General features: G+C 40.6%; 1 protein-coding gene across 2 annotated transcripts in view; it reads right to left on the bottom strand.

The window, feature by feature from the left end:
* The window catches only part of DCLK1 (doublecortin like kinase 1), a 474120-nt gene that overhangs the window by 24112 nt on the left and 426169 nt on the right, over window positions 1-23839 (bottom strand). Inside the window, exon 17 of one of the 2 annotated variants that reach the window (XM_089690856.1) lies at window positions 3606-3679. The exons of the other annotated variant lie outside the window; for it this stretch is intronic. Within the exon in view, the coding sequence (XP_089546982.1) occupies window positions 3606-3679 (74 nt within the window). The remainder of the gene's footprint in view (window positions 1-3605; window positions 3680-23839) is intronic. 2 annotated transcript variants of the gene reach the window in all.

Raw genomic sequence — 23839 nt, 5'->3', positions numbered from 1 at the left:
TTGGTTTCTGGCAAAATGTAATTTTATTCAGAGAAAATATTATTTTCAGTGAGAATATATTTCAGTTATTACTGCATTATTTACCTTAAAAAAATTTTTTGATTTGAATTTCATATTTTTATAAACACCAATCAGTCATAAAATTATGACTACCTGCCATAACCCATAGAGGTATGGATTTCACTAGACCTCTGAAAGTTTTCTTGAAGGGCTTCCATGGATCGTACTTGTTATTGCAGTCCAACAGGAACATGATTGGATAGTGAACTGGAGAATTTGGAGGCCAAGTCGACATCTCAAAATCACTGTTGTGTTCTTCAAACCATTCTTGATTTCATCAAACCAGATCACCTTCTTCCACTGCTCTGTGGTCCAGTTCTGATGCTCACATGCCCACTGTAGGTTTTTTTGACTGTGGACATGGAGCAGAATGGGCACCCTGACCAGTCTGGGGCTATACAGCCCCATACACAACAAACTGTGATGCACTGTGTGTTCTGACAACTTTCTATTGGAACCAGCATTAACTTTTTCAGTACTTTGAGCTACAGTAGCTCTTCTATTAGTTTTAACTACGTCGGCCAGCCTTAGCTCCCCAAGTGCATCATTGAGCTTTGGCAATCCATGACCCTGTGGCCAGTTCGCTGAGTTTCCTTCCTTGGAAAACTTTTGATAGGTCCTGACCACTGTAGACCACAAACATCCCACAAGAGATGCAGTTTTGGAGATGCTCTGACCCAGTAGTCTAGCCATTACAATTTGGCTCAATTCCTTACCCTTGGCCATTTTTTTTCTGATTTCAACACATCAACCTCAGGGACAACATGTTCACTTACTGCTTAATACATCCCACCCACTTTTAGATGCTATTGTAATGAGATATTCAATGTTATTAACTTTACCTGTCAGTGGTCATGTTGTTATAGTTGATCTGTGCATATGCTTGCATATTTTTGTTAATTTTAAAAAATGTAAATATATTTTAGACAGACTGTACTTCCAATACAATCCAATTAGCTGAGCTCCCCCTGACCACAAACATAAAGGGACACATCTTCACTGACCATCTGTGTAAAGGAAACTTTATCACTGACCTATATTCTAAGGGAGCACTTCATCATTGACCTCCATTGCAAGGGGCACTTCACCTCTGACCACCAATGTAAGGAGGCACTTCTTCATCAACCACCAATGTAAGGGGTACCTTCTCCCAATGACAACCAATACAAGGGGCTACTTTCAGGCAAACTACTGATACAAGGGGAAATTAAAGACTGAATTCCATTGTACTACAATGATCACCAATGTAAGGAGGCACTACACCGATCACTAATGTAAGGGGGGCCTTTTCACAGACCTCCAGTGTAAGCAAGCACTTCTGCACTGACAACCAATATACAGAGGCATTACACTGACCACAAATGTAAGGTGACACATCTCCATTTACCACCAATGTAAGGGGACACTTCTCTATTACCCACCAATGTATTGTGGCATAACATTGACCACCCAGTGCACGTGCACACCCCAGACATAGTCCTGATTGCTGCATTCTGAAAGTTATGCTACTATATATATTACATACTCCTGATTCCCTCCATAAGCTCCGCTGTGTGGGTTATCCAGACTAACTCAATCATTGAGTTAACAGCTGCTGGTTGCAAAGTAGTCCTCAACTATTTTTCTCAGAGTTCTTCTCTAAGGTAAGCATAGGAAAACATATTAGCTCAATGTCTATAATATTTATGCACAGGTCTATAATATTTATGCACAGAAAATTATACATAATGATCCTTTGTCCTGAGGTTTGTGTGTGTCTCTAAGACTATTTCTTAGATACAGTTATAGTATATTTTGCAGATAGAGAGCAACATATGTGTGCAGTGTATACAGTGAGTGCGTTTGGGTATCCAGCAAGATGTGACCACGTGTACCATTCTCTTTTTGCCTTCTCTTCAGGGTGCCCAAAGATAATGCATGTCTTTCACAATCCTAGCAACACTTTTCTCCTGAGACATTGTTGGTATTTGGTCTTAGCACACATAGCATACACCAGCCAGTTTCTGTGTTTACAGATACAAATATTGCAAATTTCTGACCTCAAAAAAATATGAGATTTCTCATTGTGATATGGGGTTCAAGGGAAAACACACAAAGATCCTGAGTTGGCACCAGTTTTAGCAATGCTGCACTGTGCTGTTTCACTGGAAGGTGTGATAACTCTCGAGAATCAATAGAGGTTCTCCATAGTGTTGGTTATCTCTTTCACTGACATTTATGGCATAGAGTACACCTATGTATCCTAATATTTCCATCTTTCTGCTTGCACGGGAGGATGCAGGAAAATATGTGTCTAAATTGACAGTCCAGCATCTTCTATGATCCATTGTTACAATGATGTGACCCAGTATGCTAGTTGCATATCATCTCATATCTGAGATCCAATATGAACCAGTCATAGATACATTTTCTTCTGCTTGACAGGAAAATGAAAAGCTCTCACCTGTGATGTATTGGGGTTACCTCTGCTGCTATTAAAGAGAACCTGTCACAACAGAAATATGAGAGATGTCAATGCTGACTTTATAAAGGTTCAAGCTCCTGGGCTGGCCTCGTTTTGAAACATGTATGCAGCAGAACTCCCAACCCGCATACATGCTCTAGTTTAGTGATTCAGTTCAGGATGGAATCCCTGGAACTTGAAAAACAACTCAGCGAAAGCACCTTCCATATTTCTATTCTGACAGGTTTCCTATTTGATCTTCCTGTATGTGCCAATTATATTATCCAATTTTACGATATAAGACATAGAGCATATATACAAACACATAATGGAAAAATACCAGTCTGAAAGGGTAAACATATGAATATATCAGATCCCAGTACAATAATGTATTTAATATGTACTACCTGCTAATTATCATTACATATGCAAACAACATTTTATTAAATAAAAAAAAAATTAAAAATGTATATATATATTAGTAAACTGCATTAATATCTAAGAAAGCTTAAAAACAAATACATGATTTGCAGTGTAAGAACTAGGAACATAATAAACACTATATCCAAACAATACAAACAATCAGACAATAAACTTCATACTATAACACATAGTCATAGGAGTGGCTGATGCTCAATGCATTGTCATGTTATGCATTGTTAGTAATAAGGAATTAGGAAAGGGTTGTATTTCATGGTTTAAAACTACAGTATATGTGTTTTTTTAACAAAGACGCAGACTAGATTCTACATACTTCTCAGTAAATGGGATGCATTGTGAATAGCCCTTTAAAGGTAGGGCTACTTAAAATTGCTGTATTTTACATTATACCACAGAATTTCTATATATACTGTCTTTTAAACCATAGGAAATATTCAGCATGTTTAATGAAGAAAAGCTGGCAATGTCAGCGTGGATAATGGACGAGAGGGGATGGAGCAGGCGGTTGCGAAAGACTGAGAATAAACTCATAAAGCGGCATATGGACTGGGTAAGAAAAAAAAATAAAAAGCATGTTTATCCACTGAAGGGACTGGTTAATGGAGACTGCCAGCACGTTTGCCATGGAAACACTGACTGTTGGCGCTCAACCATCTCATACCTTATCCAATACATTCCTGGCTGTTGGTAGTAGTCCAAAGACCCTGATCTCTTGATGGTAAAACCGTGGTCCAGCTGAGCAGAGAGAAATGGGGCAACTCAGTGGATCATCATTTAGCTAGATATACTCTATTCCAAATGACCCTGTAATTATACCATGTACTACAGACGTCAGTATGATCTCTTCAGTGAGGAAGCAAGAGCAAAGGAACCGCCAACCTGCACTGAAGACAAAACCACACAAGGCCTCATGAAGGCAAACCAGAGGAAGGAAAATGCAGATGTACTGCCCATAGCAACCAGCCAGTGAGGATTTTACATTTTCCAACTTACAGCATGTTGCTATTTGCCACCAACACATTTTTTCCTGCAGTTGTTTGCATGAGTCCCAGTGTAAATGACACATCACAGACATGATAAACATCCTTGGCTGAAGTACAGTTTGTCGCCTAGCATATGTTTTTAAGAGCATGCTTACCTACAGCACAGGTATGTGCATATTTTAGATTGTTTTAAGGAAGCAACAATTAAAAATGAATGACAGATATAGTCAAATGTACCATTAAATCCATGGCCTACACTGACATCTCAGCTTAAAAATGTGTAATATTTGGATTACAGTGCTGTAGATCATTACATCTTACAATGAAATTATATGGCCCTTAATTCTTTTCTTAAATTAGACAATCCAAAATGTGAGTTATAAACAGCTCTGTGATTTTCCTGATAAGCCCAAGATTTAAAAGTGTTAGCTATAGTGATGTCCAGTGACAGTGTCAATACAAACCAAAAAAGAAACTGGTCAAAATAAAAATAGAGGACCTGCCACTGCTGACTTATTTTTAGGGTATGTTCTCCAAAGTTGTCATGCTTTGCGAGCTTGGGTTTGGATTCAACCCGGTGACGAACCAACACCCATCACTATTGGTGAGTCACTGACCTTAGACAAGCTTTTCCATATCATCCATAATGGATGCATGCTTGTTACAGATTGATAATAAAGAGTAAATAAAACACAGCCCAATACAAATCTTGATACCTTGCATTTTAGACCTGTTCTTAGATATAATTCAGAAAATTGCTTTGGCTAGACTGTATCAGCTCTAGTTTCTTAGATATGGTCGAAATGTATATAATTTTTTTAGTCAGTTTCTGAAGAGATCTTGCTGATCAACTTTTTCTTCTGGTACCTAGTTTGTGTTCTTTGCGTACAAGTTAGCAGATATAGTGAGAATGTTTATGTACTTCCAACTGTAATTTTACATTGGAAACACTGGATTCTAAAGCGTAAGTTATCAACTGTATTATAGTTATGATCGTATAGTAGTTGTGTGTATATTGCCCCTCATATTGTTTCATTTTTGCAGATCAAGCACCATAGAGGTTAGGCTACTTTTTTATGTGTTTCTTTCATGCTACAAGAAGATTGAAGTGGTTTTAAAGGCTGAAGGTTTTTTACTTTCATGCATTTTATGCATGAAGATAAAAACACTTCTGTGTGCTGTTCCCCCCACAGTGCCACTCGCCCCCTAATACTCACCTGAGCCCCCTCTCGATCCAACAATGTGCACAGGAGCCTCAGCTGTCCTGGTTCTCTCTCCTAATTGGATTAGACAGCCAGTGAGCCAATGAGGAGACAGCAAGGGTGGGGCTGAGCTATGGCCCTATGTGTCTTATAGAGGACGAGCACACACCAGTGCCCCCATAGCAAGCGGCTTGGTATTGGGGGCACTGGGGGAGGAGCCAGGAGCTAAGAAGAAGAGGAACCGTTGCACAGAGCAGGTAAGTATCACATGTCTGTTAGTTACAAAAAAAACCAATGAAACTTTAAGATCTTTAAATAAAACACTACATTAAAATATTCAGATTTTTGACTGACCAGAGTGAAGACTGGTATATGGCATTTATGCTGTAGCTCAAAAACTAGAATCAGCGGATCAATTTTATCTAGGAACAGGTCTGAATAGGCACCAAAATGTGCAGTGGAGTGTGTAATAAATAATTAATAGGTAGCAATAAATTATATATATATATATTCATGTACTGTTATATAATAATAATTATTATTACTATTTACATATAATAAGTAAATATTAAAAGCTACATAGATAATAATTAATTAATAGTAAAGATTAGCAAACAAAGATGCAAATGACAGCCCTGGGCTTTGCACCTCCAAAAACACGTCAGCAATGGATGGATCCTACATTGACATGTTACCTTTATGTTTTCACAACATCCATATCTTCAATAACTAAGATAATTATTTTTAATTTATTACATTGTCATCTGGGAGCAATTTATGTACATTTTAAAACGCTTTTTTATATATATATATATATATATATGTATAGTTATTACAGGTATTCTGGTGTTAGATGACCCGTTAATCTTTACATCAGAAATATACCCTTTGGAATAATGTCATGGTTTTTTTTTAAATGTTAATTCATGTGCATTAGATTTATCTACAGGAGTTAATTCTTATCATGAGCAAAATACATTTGCATTATTAAAATGCTGCCTGAATGATGTTAACCCCTTACAAGCAATTTCTAAGTTAATGTCAAAAGGTTAACTATGTAACCCTCATATTATAAGGACCTAATACAGCGAGGGCTTTCATGGTTCAATCCTGCCACCTGCTGGCTGCGTCTCTTCCCTGCTTCTACAGCCATAGCTCTGAAATGCTGCAGCCAACAGTGATTGTAAAGAGTAAAGAAAGCATTGCCCAAACCTAAAGACTTGGAGAGCAGCAATGCAAACACAAGTAATTTTGGGAAATTTTACTGACTTTTCCAAAGCAAAGGATACCATAAAAATAATTTAACATAATATAGTATACAACTAATCCTTATTTTTAATGCAAAACAGTAAATCTTTCTAATCTGTTTTAGTAAGGCACTGAGATGGTAGACTTTTAAAGGTATTCTATTACAGTGAAACACCTACGTAAACAGCCTTTGATGGAAGCACCCAGTCAACCAGCTGAAAGTCAAACAAACTGTTTAAGTGAGCCGCCTTTCCCGAATTAGTATGCAAGCCATTAGTCAGAAAGTGGATGCTTCCAGCGAGGCCTTCTCACACAGGTGTAGTTTTGTAACAGATTCCCTTTAATGTTTATAGGCAGTACAGGACATTCATAAAGTCAATATAAATTGTAAGCTTAGAAGACAGAATAGCACGTAGAAGACAGAAGCCATGTGGGTAGACAGATAACAATTTGCCAGATGGTTTGTGTACTGCTAGGTATAGATTCATTCTATAGGAATAAACACAGATCAGGTCAGTAAAGCTATGGGTATGGTTGGATGTACAGTCATTGACCGGCTGCTCTTGAGATATCCTCTAAACATCCAGGCTTACTCAACAAGGCTGTGCAAAGAGCAATGGTGTTGTACAGTAACCTCTGGTCACCAAGCTGATTTCAATTTGCCAACTGTTCTTTATCTCAATAAAGTGGTAGTAAACCCTTACATACACCCAGTGAAGTGACTGGCTCAGTTGATACACAGAGATTAAATAAATCCTCCTACATCAGTTGTGCATGTTTATCTGCAGTCTTCTCATCTCTACATTTGTTCAAAGTGTAGAATTTCTAATGCTTGTCTGAGAGTTCAGAAAAAAGGGGGCTGACAGCTGAAATTACAGATGGCAGAGCTCAGTGAGGGGAGCTTTGAGAGTTGTACCTCTGTTGTACCTGTTTATCTGCAGTCTTCTCTTCTCTACATCCCTTAAACGTGCTGAATTTATAAAGCTTGTAGAGCTGTCAGAAAAATAGGGGGTTGGAAAGCTGAAGTTGCGCTCTGCAGAGCTAAGTGAGGATAGCTCTGAGAGCTGATTGGAGGGAAGGGACCCCCCCCCCCCCCACACACACACACACTCACACTCACACAGCTCACAGGAACAGAGCCGAGGCTGTCAATCTGCTGGAGGTTCCTCTCCTGTCACCATTTTTCTCTTGGTGTCAGGAAAACTTGTCAGAAAGGGATTTATGTGGATAGCGGAAGAATTAAGCAGAAGACAGAAATTACACTTAGTGCTATTAATTGAGACATGTACACACTATAGAGGGATATGCTTTGTTCATATTTCATGTCAGAGGTTTAGAACCATTTTAAATAGTCATACTGCATATAAATATGACAACCTCTGACAACAGGCATTGCAGGACAATCAGACTGGACAGGGACTGACGACATAGATAATCATTGTGTAGCTGTCCTAGTAAAACTCTGCAATATCCAGTCATATGCTACACATGACAAATGGACATATCTTGCATGTGCATGACCAATCAAAATCTGACAACCAGGCAATGCTATACTGCATACTGAATGCCTGGAGTATGGTCAACTTAAAGGGGTCTATTTATCAAAAATGCTGGGGCATTCACGCAGCTATCACTCATTTCTTTGTAATCATCCTTGTGTAATATATGTATTTCCCATGACTGTCAGCTCCTTATAAACAACAAGAGAAAAAGCACCGCTCCAGGTCAGTCCTCATTGCCCGTACTCAATCTTCATATCAAGATATCGCAACTCAAGAGATGTCAATAAAACAACCAGATGGCTGCACAGTGTTGTGGAGACACTCCAAAGATCTTAATTGTAGCAAAGTCCATAATAAAACACCATAGTACCAGGACAAAGGAGATATGTTAACGCGTTTCACGCTCAAGGCTCATAGTCATAACACAACCCAGTTGAGAGCACCATCACCTTGCTCACAATAGTGTGCAGCCATCCACTTGTTTTATTGACGTCAGCTCTATATGGTGGCCAAAATCCGGTATTTTCCTGATTGTGGCATTTCTGGAAAATACAGCAAGTTGGCCACTGAAAGGAGCTAGGAAATACACATATTAGACACTATGGGGATTATTCATTATGGCTGTGTAAATGCTGGGACATTTGCACAATTTTTATAAATAGACCCCAAAGTGTATGTCCAGAAACAACTTTTCTTAGTTTTGGAAAGAATGAACCCCTGACAGGTTTTTAATGCTATCTAGGGTTCCGCTGGAGAGATTTTCCTCACTCTCTCTACAGCTGACTATTTTTTACTGCAAAGGAAATGAAGGGAACTCTCCAACAGCAAAACAGACAGAAATAAAAATGCTTCTTTAGTTTAGTAGGGGAAATCTAGAACCCCTGTCAAATTTTTATTTCTGTCTGTGGTCCTGTTGCAGGTTTTTCCTCACTTTCCACCGTACATAATTCAACTTTAAATCCTGTGAGGGCCAAAAGCCACTTTTCTAGCAACTGATGAGTTTAGGAAGTAAAGTGAAAAGTACACTTTAAAGAATGACACCTTCATGATGTAACATTTGTCGCCGTTGTACAGACGTGAGCAATTTTAAAGCATGACATGTTTGGTATCTATTAAAGTTTAAAAAAAACAATTGGGTATTATTCTGTGTTGTTATGCACTAAAATTTTTTCCCAAAAAATTGCGTTTGGAAAACCATTGCGCAATTACTGTTTGACAAAAAAATTGCAACACCCACTATTATTATTATTATACAGTATTTATATAGCGCCAAAAGGTTTGCTCAGCGCTTTACATTATAGTGGGGGACAGTGCATGAGACAATACAGTAACAAAACGATACACAAGGGGTTTGAGGGCCCTGCTCTTTCGAGCTTACATTCTAGGAGGGAGGGGATAGTGGTACAGGAGGAAGTGGCTGTGGGGGATGGAGTGGTAGGAGGAGTGGAGGAGATTGGAAGTTAGGGGAGGCTGGGGTAGGCTTCTCTGAAGAGATGGGTTTTCAGGGTGCGCCTAAAGGTGAGGAGAGTAGGTGACAGTCTGATGGATTGGGGTAGTGGGGTATATACTTTTGGGCCTCTGTTTTAATAAATATATAATGTTTTGGGGTTCTTAGTAATTTTCTAGAAAAAAAACTGATTTTTGCATGTAAACAAAAAGAGTCAGAAAAGGTTTGGTCTGTTATTTATTAACCCTTTTATATTAACCCTAAGAGAACAAGCTAAGATCTGTGGAAAGACCCCAGAGGCCCCAGGACAGGACAGCAAGCAAACCCTTGTTTCATTCACCTATACTGTAATAATGCATATAATCTACAGTACTTTTGTTTTTTCATTTCTAGTACTGTATATAAACTATAGACTATAGGCATGTATTTTATGAGGAAGTACAAGGACATTTGTGATTATAGGAAAAGCACTTTAAAAGGGGTCTAGCGGGCATCTGATTGACTTCTGAATGGAAAACAAAATACAATACAAGTATCCTGAGCTCCGTTCCTCTTGCATATCTTCATAAGTCATACTGACAGCTTTCGATCACTTTTTATGTAATACAAAGAATATAACCCTGCCATATTAAAGCACCCCTCTGTCATACAAGAATACAAGATGCTTCATTTGTTTCCCAGGCATAGATGTTTTCCTTAGCCAAGCTGAGGACCTCATATAACCCTCACAGACTCTTTCCATTAGGGAACTCAGAAGGGAAGCCTATCCACAGGACTGTAAATCAGGATATTTGATAGTGTAAGTGTCCTACACAGATTCTTCAGCTGAAAAGCCATCAGTTTAGCTGCTGGTATCGAATGATGTACTAAAAGAAGAAGTGAAATGTATATGTCTATGTATCATCAATTAACAGAATTACATTTATCCATGGATACACAGATTGTTTCACTGCCTCTCTAATGCCGCCATTGTTATTACAGACTTCTGTGCTAACCATACAGCGCTGTCTATGTCCGTGGATTCATGACAACACACAAGGAAAGGTGCCCTATGCCTAAAATAAAGGATGGTCCAACATGAAAACATCACAGATATAAAGTATTTATAGAAGTATATAACTGTGAAGCTGCTGCTTCCTTATTATATAGAGTACTTTGTTTGTCCATTTCACATAGAGATATTAGAAAAATCATATTCAGACAGGCAGTATAGCAAATACAGACAAAATAAAAGAAGAGCGCACTGGCCTAGCGCATTATCCCAGATTACTGTTTATTAAAACATGCATAAAATATTATACTCACAAACAAGTGGTGATGGATTGCATATAGATAGACAGTCACAAGATGCATTAATCCACAACGAGCCAAAGACCCTGACGTCAATGAAGTGCAATCTAGGGGCCATATCCAGTTTATGCATTTCAAGGGTAACCCTCTTCCTCAGAGCCACTGTGGAAGAGGGTAACCCTCGAAACGAGACAGATGGATTTGGCCCCTAGATGGCACTTCAATAATGTCAGGGTTTTTGGCTCGTTGGGGATTAATGTCTTCACAAGGTTGGCACACACTGTTGCTGGTATGTTGGCCCATTCCTCCATGCAGATCTCCTCTAGAGCAGTGATGTTTTGGGGCTGTCACTGGGCAACGGACTTTCAACTCCTTCCAAAGGTTTTCTATGGGATTGAGATCTGGAGACTGGCTAGGCCACTCCAGGACCTTGAAATGCTTCTTACGAAGCCACTCCTTCGTTGTCCGGGCGGTATGTTTGGGATCATTGCCATGTTGGAAGATCAAGCCACGTTTCATCTTGCTGATGGAAGGAGGTTTGCACTCAAAATCTCACAATACATGGCCCCATTCATTCTGTCCTGTACATGGATCAGTCGTCCTGGTCCCTTTGTGGAGAAATAGCCCTAAAGCATGATGTTTTGCACCCCCATGCATCACAGTAGGTATGGTGTTCTTTGGATGCAACTCAGCAATCTCTCTCCTCCAAACACGACGAGTTGTGTTTCTACCAAACAGTTCTATATTGGTTTCATCTGACCATATGACATTCTCCCAATCCTCTTCTGGATCATCCAAATGCTCTCCAGCAAACTTCAGACGGGCCCAGACATGTACTGGCTTAAGCAGGGGGACACATCTGGCACTGCAGGATCTGAGTCAATGGCGGCGTAGTGTGTTACTGATGGTAGCCTTTGTTATGTTTGTCCCAGCTCTCTGCAGGTCATTCACTAGGTCCCCCCGTGTGGCCCTGGGTTCTTGTTCTTGTGATCATTTTGACCCCATGGGGTGAGATCTTGCGTGGAGCCCCAGATCGAGGGAGATTATCAGTGGTCTTGTATGTCTTCCATTTTCTAATTATTGCTCCCACAGTTGATTTGTTCACACCAAGCTGCTTGCCTATTGCAGATTCAGTCTTCCCAGCCTGGTGCAGGTCTACAATTTTGTTTCTGGTGTCCTTCGACAGCTCTTTGGTCTTCACCATAGTGGAGTTTGGAGTGTGACTGTTTGAGGTTGTGGACAGGTGTCTTTTATACTGATAACAAGTTCAAACAGGTGCCATTGATACAGGTAATGAGTGCAGGACAGAAGAGCCTCTTAAAGAAGAAGGTACAGGTCTGTGAGAGCCAGAAATCTTGCTTGTTTGTAGGTGACCAAATACTTATTTTCCACCATAATTTGCAAATAAATTCTTTCCAAATCAGCCAACGTGATTGTCTGGATTTTTTTTCTCATTTTGTCTCTCATAGTTGAGGTCTACCTATGATGCCAATTACAGGCCTCTCTCATCTGTTTAAGTGGGAGAACTTGCACAATTGGTGGCTGACTAAATACTTTTTTGCCCCACTGTATATGTGATCTGTCACCACTTGCTGGTGAGTATAATATTTTATCCACCTTTTAATAAACAGTTATCTGCGATAATGCGATAGGCCAGTGCGCTCTTGTTGTATTCCTTCTGCAGATGCATCTGGACTCCCCCTGTCTTATATGAGAGCTGCAAGGCGTGGCCCATCTGTTGGAGTTTCGCACACATCTGAGTTCCATCGAATATTTCTGTTCCTAGCCTTCCACACCCAAGTGCAGGAGCTTTTGACATTATTTCACTCCAAGTATAGCAAATAAAGTGTATCTAAACCCAAAACCAAAAATGTACTATATTGCAGATTACTAGTATGGTGGCTGTGTTTGTTTTCTTTTTTTAAAGCTTCATTTACTTTATTTTAATTGGGAATCCTGCAAATGTCACAACTGCTGTCTCTGGCTACGTCACGTCCTCCACTGTATCCATGGAGGGAGCCATGATTGTTACATTAGGCTGCTCTCCTTATATGGACTACAAACATGTCCATATTTCTTCATCTCTATTTCATGTGGACACGGCAATTGGTAGATTAATGAAGTTTGCGAAAAAGGAAGATGTTCTTTTTTTTCTATTATTGAAAACATTTTCAGATATAAGAAAATACAGACGAGCAACTGAAAAAAAGTTTGGTGCAGTAAATGGACTCACATAAGCATGAGAAGTTAAACAATCTTAGGGCTTCTAAAGAACCTGGACCACAAAGGGCCAGAAAAACAAAACGTTGCCCACGTAAAAAAAAAAGAGATTGCAAAAACCCTGAATTACATAGGAAAGAGTAGGAGGCCTTGGGTCAAAGCATACACCTAGCCCTGAGCAAACAATCAAATAACCATATGATAGTTATATACAGGGAAATAGCCAAGAAGTACCACGCAAAAAAGAAGATACCAGGCAGACACTACCAAAATAGATACCCAGGCCTAAGGCTACGGAATCAGGTGAGTATATATATACATATATATATATATTGCCAAACGTATTGGGATGCTCGCCTTTACATGCACATGAACTTTAATGGCATCCCAGTCTTAGTCCGTAGGGTTCAATATTGAGTTGTCCCACCCTTTGCAACTATAACAGCTTCAACTCTTCTGGGAAGGCTGTCCACAAGGTTTAGGAGTGTGTCTATGGGAATGTTTGACCATTCTTCCAGAAGCGCATTTGTGAGGTCAGGCACTGATGTCAGACGAGAAGGCTTGGATCGCGGTCTCCTATCTAATTCATCCTAAAGCTGTTTTGTTGGATTGAAGTCAGGACTCGGTGCAGGCCAGTCAAGTTCCTCCAGCCCAAACTTTCTCATCCATGTCTTTATGGACCCTGCTTTGTGCACTGGTGCGCAGTCATGTTAGAACAGGAAGGAGCCATCCCCAAACTGCTCTCACAAATTTGGGAGCATAAAATTGTCCAAAATGTCTTGGTATGCTGATGTCCTAAGAGTTCCCTTCACTGGAACAAAGGGGCCAAGCCCAGACAGATTGCTAGACAGAAAGCATGACTCCTTGTGAGGTCAGGGGCCGATGTCGGATGAGAAGGCCTGGCTTACAGTCTTCACTGTAATTCATCCCAAAGGTGTTCTATCGTGTTGAGGTTCCCACAAAGTTGGGAGCATGAAATTGTCCAAAATGTCTTGGCATGATTACGCCTTAGAGTTCCCTTCACTGGAACTAAAGGGCCAAGACCAACCCCTGAAAAACAACCCCATACCATAATCCCCCCTCCACCAAACTTTACATTTGGCACAATGCAGTCAGGCAAGTACCGTTCTCCTGGCAACTGCCAAACCCAGACATGTCCATCGGATTGCCAGACAGAGAATCGCGATTTGTCACTCCAGAGAACACGTCTCCACTGCTCTAGAGTCCAGTGATGGTGTACTTTACACCACTGTATCCAACGTTTTGCATTGCATTTGATGATGTACAGTTGCAAGAAAAAGTATGTGAACCCCTTGGGATTACATGGAGTTTTGCATGAATTGGGCATAAAATGTGCTCTGAACGTCATCTAAGTCACAACAATAGAAGAACACAGTCTGCTGAACATAATACTACACAAACATTAGATGTTGCCATGGTTTAATTGCACATAACATGTAAAGATTCACAGTGCAGGGAGGAAAATGTATGTGAACCTTTGGACTTAATAACTGGTTGACCCTCCTTTGGCAGCAATAACCTCAACCAAACATTTTCTGTAGTTGCAGATCAGACCTGCACACCGATCTGGAGTAATTTTGGACCACTCCTCTTCACAAAACTGTTTCAGTGTAGCAATATTCTTGGGATGTCTGGTTTGAATCGCTCTCTAAGGTCATGCCACAGCATTTCAATCGAGTTGAGGTCAGGACTCTGACTGGGCCACTCCAGAAGGCGTATTCTGTGCTGTTGCAGCCATTGTTTTGTTGAATTACTTGTATGCTTTGGGTCATTGTCCTGTTGCATCACCCATCCTCTGCGGAGCTTCAGTTGGCGGACAGATGGTCGTACGTTTTCCTGCAAAATGTCTTGATAAACTCTGGAATTCATTTTCCCATCAATGACAACAATCCGTCCTGGCCCTGAGGCAGCAAAGCAGCCCCAAACCATGATGCTCCCTCCGCCATGTTTTACAGTGATGATGAGGTTTTGATGTTGGTGTGCTGTGCCTTTTTTTCTCCACACATAGTGTTGCGTGTTCTTCCCAAACAACTCAATCTTGGTTTCATCTGTCCACAGTATATTTTGCCAGTAGTGCTGTGGAACATCCAGGTGCTCTTTTGCAAACTTCAAACGTGCTGCAATATTCTTTTTGGACAGCAATGGCTTCCTCTGTGGTGTCCTCCCATGCACTCCATTCTTGTTTAATGTATTCCTTATTGTAGATGTGTCAACAAAAATGTTAGCATGTGCCAGAGATTTCTGTAGGTCTTTAGCTGACACTCTGGGATTCTTCTTTACCTCATGCAGCATTCTGCGCTGTGCTATTGCAGTCATTTTTAAAGGACGACCGTGCCTAGGGAGAGTAGCAACAGTGCTAAACTTTCTCCATTTGTAGACAGTCTGTCTTACCGTGGACACATGAACATCAAGGCTTTTGGAGATACTTTTGTAACCTTTCCAGCTTCATGCAAGTCAACAATTCTTGATCGTAGGTCTTCTGAGAGCTCGTTTCTGTGAGGCATGGTTCACATCAGACAGTGCTTCTTGAAACCAGTAAACCCAAAACAGGTGTGTGTTTTTTAAGGGCAGGACAGCTGTCAGCAACACATCCAATATCATCACACTGATTGGAGTCAAGGTTGGCTCACTCCTGTCTCCAATTAGCTCTGGGAGAAGTCATTAAGCTAGGGCCTCACATACTTTTTCCTCCCTGCACTCTGAATGTTTACATGTTATGTGCAATTAAACCATGGCAACATCTAATGTTTGTGTAGTATTATGTTCAGCAGAATGTGTTCTTCTATTGTTGTGACTTAGATGACATTCAGAGCACATTTTATGCCCAATTCATGCAAAACTCCACGTAATCCCAAGGGGTTCACATACTTTTTCTTGCAACTGTAATGCTCGGATGCAGGTACTCGGGCATGGAAACCCATTCTATGAAGCTTTCTACATACTATTGTTGTGCTAATCTGAAGGCCACATGAAGTTTCGAGGTCTTTACCTATTGACTCTGCAGATAGTTGGCGACCTCTGTACACTGTGCACTTCAGCGTGTGTGAGGGACACATGACAGGTGCCAGAAGATGAAGGGGCCATTCAGGAAACGCAGTGCTACTCGTGCATGCGCAGTAGGCACCCGAATGTGAAGCTGCAAGCTGTTACAGCTGGGTGCCCAAACTGAAGATGCCGGCCTCCTGGAATACAGAACGGCTGATGAAACAGGCTGCGGCGGGGGCAACACGGGGTCGTGGGACAGGTGAATGACTGTTTTTTAAAAGTCAGCAGTTACAGTTTTTGTAGCTGCTGACTTTTTTTTTTTTACAGAGTGAGTGGAACTCCGCTTTAAAGACCTTAAAATGAAACCATAAACAACACTGGTCAATTTGATTTTATTTTACGTTTATATGCCTACAAAGTAATGTTTTGTTTAACTTTCAATATTTTCTGTCAAATCTTTATTTAGTAAAAACATGTTTAAATAAATATTTAATACAGAGTGCTTCCATAATACTTTGTTTGCAAAACATGCTGGGCTTGCTGATAGGAAAGCCCAGCACTATCTCTACACTTGTTGATCATTCCTGAAGATTGAAAATCTAATCAGCTTTGTCACTGCTAGGACAGATGGAGTGAAGTGTGTCCCTCCTCTGAGTCATTTTGGGCTTGTTTGCTTTTGCAGGCCTTGCCCCAAGGGTAATCTGCATTTGGCTCACTTTTTAGAGGCAATTGACAGGCGATATCTCCTCACCGTCTCTTCTAAGCTAGATGGACACTTCTCTGAGGAGGGTACAGAGCACTTGAATGGGTCAGGTTTGACACGTGGTAGTGCCCTCTGATTACAACAGGGGGTATAATTCCTGCCTTGGCCATAGCATGTGTGCACCCCCGGCTGCTGTCTTTACAGCTAACGTAATTGGGGGGCGGTAAAAACAAATCACAATAACATGGTTTTGCTGCCCCTCCCAACCGCAAATGTAAACAAGCCCTTAGTTAGGTGTGTGTATAACCTGATGTGCTGACATTTAGGTCTTTTCACAACACAGGCTTTTTACAATAGCAGTAAGTCAGTCCACTGATTAGCTGGTTCTGGAAGCGATAAATATAAATTATTTATATGCAACAATTCACAATTATATAGCTAAAAAATAGAGGATATTAATATATGCAAAACACTTTCTATTACCCTTAAGCTGTTCATTTTAACCATAAATGTAACGTCTAGTTCAATAGCAGTGGCTGGAATTACCCCTGACTTCTCTATCTCTATAGGGCTTTTGCGATATGATTTTTACATGCAAATTCCCAACTAAGCCAATATGTTGTGCCTATTTAGGAAGGGGATTTACCTTACATTATTAAGCATGAAACAATACAGTGAGATCTTGACCCGAAGCTGAAATGACCCTGAAGGCACATTAACTAGTGCTTAAGACACTATAATATGACATATGATAATAGAGGCCACTTTAGCATGCCTTAAGTGCAGTCGAGTTTCCAGCATACATGAAGGTCATGCCAGAAAACCTTCAGGATTCTACAAAAGGATTCTAGTGTTCTACTTTTAGGCTTTTTCCCCTGTTTTCACCTGACAATTCAGCTAGTAACATACTCCCTGTATTAGAGTGCCTCCAATCTGGATGAATGAGCACAGGGGGCACTTTTGGACAGCAGCATTGTCAATCTGGGGGGGGGAGTGTTAGATATACTAGCAGATTTAATACAGTAACAAATTGAAACTGAACTCCAGCTAACACTTTTTAAACAGCTACCAGCAGTTTTGTTTCTTTTGGGTTTTACATAAATAAAAGCTTATTATTGTAAGCACCCCTGTCAGCGTTAAATCATTTGTCTCAGCCCTCTAACTGCTACACCTGCAGTTACAGACTTTATGGCCAGATCACAAGTGAAAATGAAAGAAAGAAAGCCTAAGAAAACAAATGCATCCATTAGTCATACAGAAGAACTGCAATATAATAAATATTTGCTTTTGGGCAGGGGCGGACTGACCATTTGGAAACTCAGGCACTGCCCGAGGGCCTGGGGTCAGTAGGGGGACCCATGAGATGCCCCTGGTACCTTTTTCATAGGCTTTTTTGAGTTTGGGCAAGGACACAGGGGCCCCATGATCCCCTATTGCCCAGGGGCCCCATGAGTTGTCAGTCCGCCCCTGCTTTTGGTTTTACTACCATTTTAATCTGGGCACTTGAGTCTGAACATTGTCCTTTAATAAGCCCAAGCAATGCCATATTTGATCATTGTACAGATGTATTTTCCATTTCAATCATTCAGTTTGCTTTTATACTGCCTACAGAAGTGGGTAAGTACCCATAGTTGGAGTAATCAGATTCATCCAGTCTAATTTTCTAGATAATTGGTCCTTGTAAAGACAGCTCTGTTTGTATTGTTAGTGACTGCACTACACCGCTCTTTGCACTTTTTGATGAAATAAGCCATTAAATGCTACTTGTAATATGAAGAGTGTTTTTTGGAATTCTAGCCTGGCTTCTGCTAGTAAAAACTGAGTTATAGAAGCTCAGAGAACAAATTGTCTCTCCCTATGAATTGTACAGCTCTTTCACAATGCCAAATTTTATTTCAATCTTTTATTTTGTGTTAACCACAAAACAAAGGCATTGTCATGTGCATATTATTGTATAACTGCTGTAAAGGCTGGAGCAGAACCACATGTTCAAGGGCCCATGTACTCTTTGCTGATGGAAATTCATAGCAGAGAAAAGGAGATTTACGAATATAAATGAATGGAGAGGTAATGCAGTTGTTTTACTAAAGAAAGATCATGTTCCCACCGTAAAGTGTATGTTCACTCAGCTTAGTGAACTAAGTGAAGCTGTCATCACTTCATCACCCAATTATGTGAAAACAAAAATCCTGTATTTTTTCATTTCCTAGCACAATTTTGGGTATCCAAAATGAACCTGGGATAAGCATCACCATCTAAGTGAACAGCCTCTGCTCCCTTTAGAAAATGTAACTCCATTGCATAAGATAGTATATGATAAGTCTCGTGCAGAGGTGTAACTAGAACCTTCAGATGCAAAAACCATTAAGGAGCCCTCTGACCAGGGCCCTTCCCTCTGATCCCAGGGCCCTTTACTGCCATTGTGGGGCTCTTTATTAGAGTCCCAAAAGTAGGACCTTTTTACATGTTCTGCAGCGGGCCCCCTTCCTGCCACCATCTTGGGTTCTCACCATAGTGGTGGAATGCCAGTATGACCATTGCGACCCTGGAAGCTCTGCCACTGGTGTCAATTGTTTTTTATTATTAATTTTTACAATTTTATTTATTTACTTTTAACAATTTTATTTTTTATCATTTACAATTTTTTAGGAGTCCTGTTGGGAGGCTTTGGTTAAATATCAGGTGTCTAAATAGACATCTGATTTTAACCTGAAAAAGAGATTGAGGACACAACCCTCAATCTCCACCTCTGAAGCCTCAGCTGCACAGAATGAATGGAAAGGGATGGCTCTGTACAGAGCTTCCCATTCATTCACAAATTGAAGTACAGTAAACACAGTTTACTATGCTTCAGATATGAATGAACACAGGAGCGACCAGTACTGATCACTCACTGTGTCCATTCAGGGAAAAAAAAGGGGGTCGGTAAATGACATATTTACTGGCCACTTCCCCAGCTCTCCTTCCTGACACATCCCCACACCAGCCAGGTGGAGAGGGGAGGAGGGTTGCAGACAGCAAAGCAGGCGATTAGGGCGGGGCCAGAGGAAAACACAGGGGCCCCAAGGGCAGTGGGACCTGGATAGGAGGGGAGGCTGGGGAGGCATATAGAGAAACTGATGCCCTCTATTTTCCGCCTGCAACTGCTGAATGCTTGCAGGAGGGAGAGGAGGAAAAGCAGGCTTTTTTGCGGCTGCAGGAGGAAAATGGAGAGCATTGGTTCCTCTATATGCTCCCCCCACTTTCCCTCTTATCAAGGTGTACAGAGGAGCCACACAGGCCCCCTGGAGCATGCAGCCGGGTTGCAATTGTGACCCCCTTAGTTACACCTCTGGCCTCATGCACACTGGACTTTTTTTCAGCTGCTCCTAGGAGCACCTGGCGATTTTTTTCCTGCCCCTAAAAGCCCCTGCATGTTAACCTATGTACATATAATCTTTTAGAGGAGTTTAGAGGCAGGAACAATCCCACTGCCAGTGAGACCAGTGTTTATTGGCAGAAAAAACGCTTGATGCCTTAAACCTGTGTAAACGCATCTATATGTACATTAAAGCTAGGCATGTTTAGTGCTTGATCATTAATTCATTTCAATGGGAAGAATAAATTATTACTCTGGCCAATGAAATGAATTAACATCCAAACGCTTGATGCACTGAAATGCGCCTAAAAATTCAAGCGTTGAGCAGGGGCGGACTGACCATTTGGAAACTCAGGCACTGCCTGAGGGCCCGGGGTCAGTAGAGGGCCCCATGAGATGCCCCTGGTACCTTTTTCATAGGCTTTTTTGAGTGTGGGCAAGGACACAGGGGCCCCATGATCCCCTATTGCCCGGGGGGCCCCATGAGTTGTCAGTCCGCCCCTGGCGTTGAGCGTATTTACTGCCAAAACACTGCCACCAGGAGGAAAGGCTTCTAGGAGAGTTGGCAACGCGTCCTGTGCGCATGGTAGCAGTTGTAAGTGATTCCTTTTAAACAAGCCCAATGAAAATGATATATGTAGTGCACAAAAAGCTCTATTGCCTTCAAGACGTCAGAGAAAAATGATACAGCGCTTCCATAAAAATAACTTCCCCTTCCCACTTTAGCACTTCATATGATCTGTACAGTAGTAACCATATATATCATCTAGGGACTTAGATCTGTAAGATGTCTTTATTGAGATGTGTAAATTTATAACATTCATGAATCCTGCAGAGAACTATAATTAATCTGGAATGCATGGTATTGAGTTACACTGTAGCTGGTAAATCATACATAAACAGTAATTGGTACCAGCCGTGATTTTCTTTGCATTGATACCAACTGCTTCTGACATTGTCTGGATCTGACACATCCACATCTGCTACAAATAGTGGATTCCCAAGACACAGGCTGGAGGTCACTGTCCATGCCTTCTCTTATGCAAACCCGCGAGCCAGCAGAGTTTTACTCCAGACTTGCTTTGCAGGCATTTTAACAAATCTCAAAGAAGCTTCTGCTTGGCAGACTCTCTTTAACAGCTTGTGTAAAAAACAAAGGTGTGAAGTAACCCATAATAACTAATCGGGGATCATCTCTCATTAATTTGACCACAATAATCTGCTAAATGCATATATCCTGTTGAAATAGGAAATGGAACAGCAATGATTTTTATACCAGAGACACTTGGAAGGCCATTCGTTTAAATAATCAAACAAGTGCCATTTGTTTTACCATACTTTCATGATTTTAACGTATTGAACAGCATGAGCTTTTTAAAGTTATTTTTCTGTAGTATTCCAAGATCCAGTGGTGGTTTCTAGCCACAACAACCTGTTTCTAATGTGATGTTGGTATCTTTCTCTGTCCTCCCCTCTTGTTTAGTGCTAGTTAGTTTAGTTCTAGCTACACCATCCCCATTACTTCCAACCTGTTTCTAATGTGATGTTGGTATATTTCTCTGTCCTCCCCTCCTGTTTAGTGCTAGTTAGTTAAGTTCTAGCTACACCATCCCCATTACTTCCAACCTGTTTCTAATGTGATATTGGTATCTTTCTCTGTCCTCCCCTCCTGTTTAGTGCTAGTTAGTTTAGTTCTAGCTACACCATCCCCATTACTTCCATGTTTCCTCAGTCAGTGTTATTTATTCACAGAGATGGGGCTTAGGGAAATCACTGGGATTGATTTAATAAAACTGGAGATTGCAAAATCTAGTGCAGCGCTGCATTGAAACCAACGAGCTTCCATTTTGTTTTTTGTCAAAGCTTAATTGAACAAGCTGAAGTTAGAAGCCGATTGGCTACAATGCATAGCTGTACTAAGTTATGTACCCTCCAGTTTTAGTAAATCAACCCCTTTGTCTTCTTAAACTTGGAAAGACTGTAAAACATTCTTTTTACTTCATTTAACTGAAGTAAAATTGTGTTGGATTTAACTTCTGTGTCTTATTGAAGAGTAAAGCTGTCTGTGGATGGTGCCACGTCAGCAAGTGAAATATTGTCTGGACAGACTGGGGTTTATTTACTAAAGCTGGAGAGTGCAAAATCAGACTCACTTCTGCATAGAAACCAATCAGCTTCCAGGTTTCATTGCCAAAGCTTCATTGAACAAGCTGAGGTTAGAAGCTGATTGGTTTCTATCCAGAAGGGAGTCTGATTTTGCACTTTCCAGCTTTAGTAAATAAACCCCACTGGGTCTAAGAAGTACTTCAATGCAATAAGCGGCATTTGAAACAGAACACCCCTATGATACCCTTCTTGTCCAAACAAAAACCTAAATACTCTTACAGAGATCTTTGATTCACAGTTTACACATGGTAGGGCTGTTTTCACGTTTCTTTTTTCTGTTGATGGCCTCCATGGCAAGATCCCTCCTTGGGTTCCCAGACCTGCATTTCTGCCATGATCATTGCATGGGAGCCTCACTTTCCCTGTTAGAATTATAAATTGTGCTATGGAGAAGGTGGCAGGAGAAGTGGCAACAACTCAGTGTGGGCAGAAACACCCAAAACTCCAATAAGTATGGAAACACAGCCAGGAACATGTCTCTGCAAAATCTTTTGGGTTGGCCAGGGCTTTCAGCCTAAAGTTGCATCTCTACAAAGCTGGGATTTAAAGTCCTGTCTCCAATGGATAGCCAAAACCTTTGGCCAGGCAAATTTGCAGCCACAAAGAAATCAAAAAATTGTGGAAGGTACTCCACAACTGGAATTTTGCTGATTATCAGGAATTATTGGACCACGCAGCAGGGAAGCTCTTTTTAATTTGCCATTATTATAAAGGGAGAGCTATATGTTTAGACACAATGTAAAACTGGAGGGATCTCTCCTACAGAATCCTAACAGTACTTTCCAGTACTTTAATATGTTCATCAAGCAACTAGATGTAGCCCATCCATAAGGCTGCATTCACACTTGAGTGTTTTGTAGCTTGAAGCTCGAAGCTCCAAAAATGCTCAACCTTAAAAAATAAATTGTTCTCTATGGTGCCTGCTTGCGCGATCAGGTGTGAACAGGCACCAAAAAGAACAATAGATTTTTTTAAGTTTGAGCTTTTTTGGAGCTTTGAGCTACAAAACGCTCAAGTGTGAATGCAGCCTAATGAGTGACAAGCAATATACCTAAAGAGATGTAAGAACACTCATTTGCTATTCCCTCCTTATAAAATAATCCTATATCCAGTGAACAATGTCATAACAATAGAGATAAAGCTAATGTTTTTACTGCTTTATTATTATTATATTATTATTATACAGTATTTATATAGCATCAGAAGGTTTGCTCAGCGCTGTACATTATAGTGGGGGACAGAACATGAGACAATACAGTAACAAAACAATACACGAAGGGACCTGCTCTTTCAAGCGCTTTATGACTTTGGAATCTCTTTTGGATAGCCTCTCTATGTGCTATGTGCCTACACGTCACCTACAGACAAATAGTAACCATGTGGCATATAATTGGCTGCAGGCAGCAATATATATATATATATATATATATATATATATATAAATGCTACTTTTTGTTTGCCACTGTAAATCCTCTAAAATTGGAAGCTCCAAGGAGCAGGGCCCTCCTAACCCTCCTGTATTGAACTGTATTGTTGCTGTATTGTCTCCCGTTATATTGTAAAGCGCTGAGCAAACTGTCGCCGCTATATAAATCCTGTATAATAATAATAAATTGAAAGAGAAATATCAGCTGGCAATAGTTTTGATTGAAGATGGCTAAACATTTTAGGCAGCAAACTCTACCATGCTTAAGGAGACAAAGAGCAATGAGCAAAGAATAGTAACCCATTGGATTACTCCTGATCTCTCAGCTGTAAACTGAAAGCTGA

The sequence above is a fragment of the Staurois parvus genome, unplaced genomic scaffold, assembly GCF_062004578.1.
Source record: "Staurois parvus isolate SC_StPar_1 unplaced genomic scaffold, SC_StPar_1.0 ptg000544l, whole genome shotgun sequence".
NCBI classification, from domain to species: domain Eukaryota; kingdom Metazoa; phylum Chordata; class Amphibia; order Anura; family Ranidae; genus Staurois; species Staurois parvus.
This window is presented reverse-complemented; position numbering and strand designations above follow the sequence as displayed.